General features: G+C 38.5%; 1 protein-coding gene across 2 annotated transcripts; it reads left to right on the forward strand.

Annotated features, from left to right (window-relative positions):
- The first annotated feature begins 159 nt into the window (after nt 1-159).
- LOC109074906 (nuclear receptor subfamily 4 group A member 2-like) lies at nt 160-4,751 on the forward strand. 2 transcript variants are annotated; one of them, XM_042725551.1, is made up of 8 exons: nt 160-294; nt 607-743; nt 996-1,852; nt 2,501-2,630; nt 2,766-2,929; nt 3,145-3,347; nt 3,421-3,599; nt 3,686-4,751. In XM_042725551.1, exons 3-8 carry the CDS (start codon nt 998-1,000, stop codon nt 3,919-3,921), a joined length of 1,767 nt encoding a protein of 588 aa, XP_042581485.1. In that variant the 5' UTR covers nt 160-294; nt 607-743; nt 996-997; the 3' UTR covers nt 3,922-4,751. The 2 variants fall into 2 exon arrangements, with proteins under 2 accessions (XP_042581485.1, XP_042581484.1); XM_042725550.1 differs by having other exon boundaries at nt 607-718.
- The last annotated feature ends 3,630 nt before the right edge of the window (nt 4,752-8,381 follow it).

The raw sequence follows: 8,381 nt of genomic DNA on the forward strand, positions 1-8,381 counted from the left end.
CTAGTGGACAGTCCAGCATATGCAAACACGCGGACGATTGAAGAACAGTCCCTCTGTCCAGCGATCAGCGCGCGTCAAGGGGTGACGCGCCTGACGTCACGGCCTCTTAGCACGTGGGCTGTGGCATCCAGAGTTCTCATAAACAAAAGGCACATTGCGCTCTGGCCCCAGTCTTCGAGTGCTGTCGAAGGAGTAAGGTGCGCAAAACAGTGGCTCTACATGCAGACGGAACTTCTATCAACAGGAACAGCTACATGGATACATAATTTGCAACGCTTTTGATAGCGATTTGAGGTATGTAAGAGTAAAAAACTTTTTTTTTTAATTTAATAAAACAGCTTTAAAAATGCTTTTAAAATAAAATTTGTGGAAAGAATTGTAAAGCAATAAATATACTCTTTTCTTAACTTTAGCCTTTATTTTAAGGTTTTACCTTAAATATTATTTTTAATATTGCCAACACGTTAAGATCCATTTGTAAAGTTAAGTTGTAGTCATCTGAGTGCCTTGATGTTACAAAAATATATAAAGTAACTCGGACTGACATGATTAAAGCGTAAGATATATGAAGATGTTGTTACTAATGACAAAATATTTATTTCACAGAAAAGCAAAAAAAAAAAAAAAAAAGGAGAGACACGGTCTGACATCAACCCCTGTTACGTGCCCTGTCTTCAGAGATTGTTCCACGAGAGATAAAAGTAGCAGGTGTGCGGAGGTAAACTGAAGCAGGCCAGGGAAATGTATGTCAGAAAGTTTGCATACATTCTTTCCGATGGAAAATCCTGTATTTCAATGACTACTTCTTAAGCAGAAGGTTAACTGTGGGTAAAACAATAAAAAGGGGTTTATTTTAAATCTGAATAAAAATACATTCTGTTTTATTTGCGTATAAATAAACACTTATTTCCAAACGTGAAACTATAAAAAATGTGAACAAATATTATGCACCCTATCAGGTAAAACTATAACAATTCAGTTCTCTAACACTGCAGCCATGCCCTGCGTCCAGGCTCAGTATGGGACATCACCTCCAGGAGCCAGCCCTGCATCTCAGAGTTACAGTTACAACACCACGGGAGAGTACAACTGCGACTTCCTAACACCGGAGTTTGTCAAGTTTAGCATGGACCTGACTAACGCAGAAATAGCTGTCACTTCGTCGCTCCCCAGTTTCAGCACCTTTGTGGACACCTACAGTTCCAGCTACGACGTGAAGCCTCCCTGCCTCTACCAAATGTCCCACTCTGGGGATCAGCTGTCCATCAAGGTGGAGGAGATACCCGCACACAGCTACCATCAGCAGCAGCATCATCAGCCCCACCAGGCTGAGGAGAACCTACCCCATACCGGACCTATATACTATAAACCATCCTCACCAAACGTCTCCCAGTCACCCAGTTTCCCGGCGCCCCCACACCACACGTGGGAAGACACCGGGTCCCTTCACAGCTTTCATCAGAACTACCTGGCGACTTCACACATGATAGACCAGCAGAGGAAAAACGCGATGTCGCGGTTGTTCTCGTTCAAGCAGTCTCCCGTGGACACGCCGATGTCAAGCTGCCAGATGCGCTTCGATGGATCTCTGCACGTGTCCATGGGCCCGGACACCCCGGGTGCGCACCGTGCGCTGGACAGTTTTGCTTTACCGGCACCTTCGAGGAAACAGCACTCTGTGGGTTTATCCCATCCGCTTAACGTCGGACACCCTTTACTGGAAAGCCCGGTGGCTTCACCCCCGGCTAGAGGGTCTCCATCCAGCGAGGGTTTGTGCGCTGTGTGCGGGGACAACGCAGCCTGCCAGCACTACGGGGTGCGCACATGCGAGGGGTGCAAAGGATTTTTCAAGGTACGCTTGTTTATCACTAACACTACACATCTTTTGCCCAAAGTAGCCTACTACACGTATTACAGTCAAAGTCCCACTGGGGTAAATGATTATAGTTAATCAAACGTCTGAACCTATAAGCTTTTGGTTACCTGCCCAACTAGAGATTAGAACAAGAAAAAGCATGGTTTAGAACTGATCTACAGTAGCCTAGGCTACCCTTAACTATCTCAGTTGTATTGATTTGACCCAATATGCACCTAGGGACACCTGCGTTCATCTCTGCCTCCATTACTTTCGTCTAGAATTAAATTGGTTTGTGCTGAGAGTCGTATCGCGCCTAACCGAGCGTAACGGAACTCCCAGTGGTGACATTAAGACAGCTCTTTATGTCACCATCGTGATAGAATAATCTAGCTAATCCGACAAGAGGGGTCGCGGAGAGAGCGTCGGGGGACCCCAAATTATGGCTGCCCACGGATCTGTATTTACCGAATGTCTGCTCTGTCCGGCCCTTGAATGTATTACGCAGCTTTGGATTGGAGTGCAGGGTTTGAGTGTCCTGTTCCATTGTAACTTCATACTGTGATTGCAGTTCAAGTTGTCCACGCGAAAGGAGTAGATTTGCAAGCAATTAATACGCTACATGCATGTGCTGTTTCTTTGTAGCGCACGGTGCAGAAAAACGCCAAATACGTTTGTCTGGCAAACAAAAACTGTCCTGTGGATAAGAGACGGCGAAACCGATGCCAGTATTGCCGTTTTCAAAAGTGCCTGGTCGTAGGGATGGTGAAGGAAGGTAATGTCGAGCACATTTTTGTTTTATTCACTTTACACTGTATTATCAAAGAGATATGGCTTGATATTGCGGTGCGGTGTGTATAACCAATATATATATATATATATATATATATATATATATATATATATACAGTTGTAAGAACAGCCAGTTTAAAAGGTCGAAGAGGTCGACTCCCCTCCAAACCTAAAAGTCCGCAGGAAGTCCCGGTCTCTGTGACACCCGTCAATCTCCTGAACGCCCTAGTGAGAGCGCACATAGACTCCAACCCCTCCATGGCCCGCCTGGACTACTCTAAAGTAAGCATCAAACATTGTGTAAAACGTTAAGCTTTAACGAGTTAAGTAATAATTGAACAACTATTCAACATTCAATTAACAGTCACATTTCAGAAGTAATGATAGAATGTGAGAGAGTCTAATTCACACAAAATTATAAGAGAGCAAAGTTGCACTTAATCATAAAGTTTTATTTGAACAAATATTGAAATTTCTCTTTTTGTATTAAATTCTAGTTTCAGGCGAGTCCAGAGTATCATAGTGGAGGAGATGAATCTCTGCACATTCAGCAGTTCTACGATCTTCTCACTGCTTCAATGAGCATCATTCGCGGATGGGCAGAAAAAATCCCCGGCTTCACTGACCTGCCCAAATGCGACCAAGAACTGCTTTTCGAATCAGCCTTCCTTGAACTTTTTGTGCTGCGGCTGGCTTACAGGTAAGCAGTCATGATCTAAAAACGGACTCGCTGTTTTTTGATGGATCTTAATAATCACTTTAACATTTTTCAGATCTAACCTGGCAGAAGAAAAACTTATGTTCTGCAATGGAGTGGTTTTACACAAGGTGCAGTGCGTGCGTGGCTTTGGGGAGTGGATCGACTCTATCGTCGAGTTTTCTTCCAACCTTCAGAACATGAGCATAGACGTCTCTGCCTTTTCCTGCATAGCTGCTCTCACCATAGTTACAGGTAAGACATGTCTGACCTTTTCCAACTGATGCTCAGAATATACAGCGTGCTTCAGACCTCTGACGGACTGTTTCTTATCCCCATAGAGAGACACGGACTAAAAGAGCCCAAGAAAACAGAGGAACTTCAAAACAAGCTCATAAACTGTCTGAAGGATCAGGTGTCCTGCAGTGGAGAGTTGTCTAAACTGCTGGAGAAGCTGCCGGAGGTGCGCGCTCTGTGCACGCAGGGACTGCAGCGCATCTTTTACTTGAAACTGGAGGATTTGGTTCCCACGCCTGCGATCATTGACAAACTCTTTCACGATACCTTACCGTTCTGAACAATCGGCTGAACTGCGACAGATTCAGAAAACCTTCACGATTCCTCGATGTGGCGGACTTGAAGAAATTATATTGACGGATGGAAATTTTTTTTGAAGCACGGCTGCTTGGGGACAAAAGTGAATAACTCTGTTCCGGACAACCGCGGAGGAAATAATATCAATAGAATATTCAAAACTTTGCGAATAAAAATATTGTGGCGAGTAAAGGACTAGTCTTATGCCTGTTTAAAGTGTATTCAGTTATATACTGAAAAAAGTGCGGTGTGGTGGAAATGTATTTGTATTGTTACGCGTCATATTGTTTGTTACCTGCAAAGCATTTATATAGCCTACAACTTCTTATGTGTTATGCACGATGTAGCCTAATGATTTAAGGGATCAAAATCATTTCGACAAGGTACTTTAACCACTAGCTAATTGAGTCATTCTGCATTAAGAATAGAGATTGTACTGAGTGAACAGAAGGATTTTTAAAACTCTATCTGCAGCATTTCAGATTTCAGAATGGATAAAAGCATATAGAGCACGTTTTTGTGTTTATGGTTTCATTAGTGAATTTGATTGTTATTAAGATATGAATCGCTTTTTACAGTTCAGAAAGTATGCATGGAATTCGTTATTGAGCTATTAACTTTCTCCAGCACTTTGTATTAATTTCATATTGAAATAATGTCCGAGGTTTACGTGCAACTGGTTTAAATTTCTTAACATTAAGCTTATATTTCAGATCATTGTTTTCTATGATGTTATGGTTTTTGCACTGCATTCTATGTTAAGCTTCTCTCATCTAGTGTATTGCTGAATAAACCTAACTATTATATATTTTCTCTTGCTTTGTCAATATGATTTACTTGTGTTCTATTAAATTTTCGAATTTGCTTATAAAAGCTTGTTCATTCTAGTAAAGTATTTCAAACATTATTTCATTCAATCATAAAACGAAAAAAAAAAGCATCTTTTCGGCGGCAATATTTAAAGGCGGCCTTTCTTCAGAAGATTTACGATTTAGGCTAGCCTATATAGAACAAATAAGGAGGAATTCTTGAAAATGTCCTGTGAATAATTTCCAATGAAACTGCCACATATTATTGCAAAGAAAAAAAGAAAGAAAAACTTTCACTAGCCTAATTCTGTACGCAATACAAAGCATTTAAAATGCTGTAAAAATGCTTTTATGACCGATCTTGATCAAATGATTTCGAAGTCAGCCGTTAAATCTGGAAAAACTATCACGAAGGAAAAACTTTTTCCTTAATTAATACTCATTTGCTTTACAGTTTTTACATATGACGTTTAACATTCTCCCCAAATTACCCTCCAGCTCTTTATGAAATGACAATAACTGTTCTATCGTTTTAAAACAGTTCCGTCTCTCAGTGTAGCCTGAACTTTTCAAAAGGTCATATCTTTATTGAACAGATGAAATAACAAAACACAATCAGGATGCAACAGCCTGTGAAACATTTCAAATGACAGTGGAGACACACAGGTAGTCAGCGCCTTCACCTCGTTACGATTTGTTCTACAACACCAGAAAGTTTAACGCGGAAAAATGTGAAGGCTATGCAAACATCCAGATTTAAAGACTCAATACTTTTACACAAAGGATGTAAACATGGATTTTAAACTAAAGTACAGCAGAGATAAAAGGAGATATAGGTCTAAAGTGGACCAACTCACTGGAAGAGTTTGTCTCTTTTGGTAAAGATTATTAAGTTAAGAAGTCTGTACCCTCTTCCTCTTTTCTATCTTTCCTCCCTCTCATTATTTAGGTGATAAAAATACAGATTAAATCATTTAAATCATTACAGATTATTCGGTTTGGTCATGGCATTCAATTTAACCACTGAATGTGTTTCACAGAATATTTTATTTAAGTGTAAGCCAGTCCCAGATTTCAGTTTAAATGAATGATGCCATTTCTTTAATAGTATTCCTTTCAAGATTAGATTTCTTCCCTCTGAACAAAGTATGATTTAATTATGGGATAAAAAACAACAACAACAAATCAATAGTTTTGTCTTCTGCTTAATTTATATGTATTTGAAGATAGCTGAAAAACAGTTTAATCGGGTTTTCGAGTAAAAATGTATCTCTGGCATCAAATGTTGAATGCAATCGACATTGTAAATGTAATTTTGAGATGTGGTAGCCCTCCAAAAAGATTGTAAGAATAATCCCATCTGTTTGTGGATGGATGGTTCAAATGCAAAAATGATTGAAATGTTTCGTTACAAACGCATTAACACTTTTTCAATCTGAGTCATTAAACATTCCTGCAGTTTAGGTGTTTCTTTCCAGGTGTCAGGTCTCTGTTCAGTGATATGATCCTGTACACCCCACCTCTCTGAGGCTGGGAATATAAAATATTGATTTATGTTTGGTAGAAAGGCCTTATAAAAATGATCACATACACGAAAGGGATTCATGAGCCCCAGATCAATAGACATCCTGTTTCTCAATGCTTTGGACCATCACTGACTGTGAAATGTTAAAATAAAGAAATCAATATTATTTGAGAAATGTCAAATTTATTATAATTATGAGGGTGAAGGACTGGCAAAAAATGTTCCTATGGGAGCGGGTCTGAAAGGAGCTTCCTCTGAATCCAGCCTCTGTGTGTGTGTTGAGTGAAGCCATACACTATACAATAGGTTTGTCATGATGATACTTTACATGTGTGTGGGTGTGCGTATGAATGAGAAACACACACTCTTTTTTGAGTGGCTTATAGCCATAAAACCTGCAGGAAAATTAAGAAATGAATATTGGATTAATAAACTTGTATTAGGAATCAGGAACCTGCTCTTTGTCAAGCCAAACTATCATGTAAGTTTTTTCTGACAATACTAAGATTTGTTCTTATCACTTCCTTGATATTTTCCAAATATGTTTCTTGATATTTTCCAGAATGTGCACAATCTAATGCGAGACCACAGTGACTAGATTTCTCAGAGGAGTCTCTATGGTCTAAACATGCAGATGGCCGGTCTGGAATCAAAGAAGGACCAAGGGACATGCCATTTGCTCTGAGCCCAGACCAGCACACTGACACTATGTTCAGTTATGTGTTTCATGCGGCCTTTATTAATAATTCATCTGGTTAATAGCATTACAGAGAATTCTCTGATTCAAAGCTACAGCAGTCCACTTATACTACAATAAAACCACATTTTATTGAGCCACATCTGTGCATTGATAATTGAAATGTGTAAATAAATGAAAAACTACTAATAAAACTGATTCATAAGCAGCTGTAAAGATAAAATAATAAAAATATCTATCAAATCTCTGAAATTCACTTAATAACCATCTCAAAATATCCCATACACATATACTGTATTTGTCTGCATTAGAGAGAAAACTGATAAAAAAAAAAAAAAAAAAAACACAGATTTCAGATATCTACAGGGGGTTAAACTGTAATGGAAACAATCTTCATTAACCCACCTATAAAATGCCAGAAAACTCTTAATCTCAGAATTGTAAATGAAATCAACTATATTTAATGTGCTTAGCAATTAAGAGCAAACGGCACATTTGCAAACACCTTAACATTGTTTCATTCTCCTAGCTGAATTTTCCTGTTTTCCACAATACTGAGTGCCATGCCTTTACAGATAGTCATTTGCATGTGACCTTTAATTTAAATGTCTGGAAAGATTGAACGGCAGAGGGTTGCTATCATTTGAGGAAAGGGACTTTAGGCCAACATCCTCTATCCCTCCTCCCTTTCAGAATTCTGATAGAAAAATTGACTATTTCATTGATTAAAGCTGATCTTTGTCACCATTAGAGATATTTTAGGTTATATTCACAAATTATATTCAATAAGGACAGACACGCAGTAGAGCATATTATAATAAACAAATAAATGCAACTTATAACAAATGTATGCATACAACTTTTTGTTTTTTAATAATCTTCAGTGACCAGCACAATAACCTCAATATTTCTAATGTAGAACAAAATCTAAAATTTGCATCTTTGTATCTTATTTATCCCTAAATGGTATTGGTCTAGTGGTATTGGTATCATAAAGGTACATATTTGTACTTTATATTAATACCTTTTACTGCTCCAGTAAAAGTTTTGTATCTTTATGAGTGTATTTTTTCTAAGCATAAATAAAAGTTGAATTTAATGCTAAAATCAACTTCATATTTGAGAAAAAAAGGCTAAAAACACTCAAGGGTTGAGCTGTCTTTCGTAACTACTATGTTATTCATGTATAATTGAGCCAAGGCTGACAATCTTATGTAAAACCACATAGCAAATTTAGATATAGAGTTCGTTATAAAGAGTTTTTGTTTTGTTTTGTTTTTTTTGAAAAAATATTGTAGAATTTTTTGTTTATTAACACCTTAAACATGAGATAACACACACACACACACACACACACACACACACACACACACACACACACACACACACAAATACATTAGTCCTCCACCCAA

This window comes from Cyprinus carpio, chromosome B6, assembly GCF_018340385.1.
Source record: "Cyprinus carpio isolate SPL01 chromosome B6, ASM1834038v1, whole genome shotgun sequence".
In the NCBI taxonomy this organism is placed as follows: Eukaryota; Metazoa; Chordata; class Actinopteri; order Cypriniformes; family Cyprinidae; genus Cyprinus; species Cyprinus carpio.

Coding starts and splice junctions, on each gene's coding strand:
- LOC109074906 (XM_042725551.1), top strand. CDS start 998: ATGCCCTGCGTCCAGGCTCAGTATGGGACATCACCTCCAGGAGCCAGC. Junction 2,631..2,765: donor CGTAGGGATGGTGAAGGAAG/GTAATGTCGAGC, acceptor ATATATATACAG/TTGTAAGAACAGCCAGTTTA. Junction 3,348..3,420: donor GTGCTGCGGCTGGCTTACAG/GTAAGCAGTCAT, acceptor AACATTTTTCAG/ATCTAACCTGGCAGAAGAAA.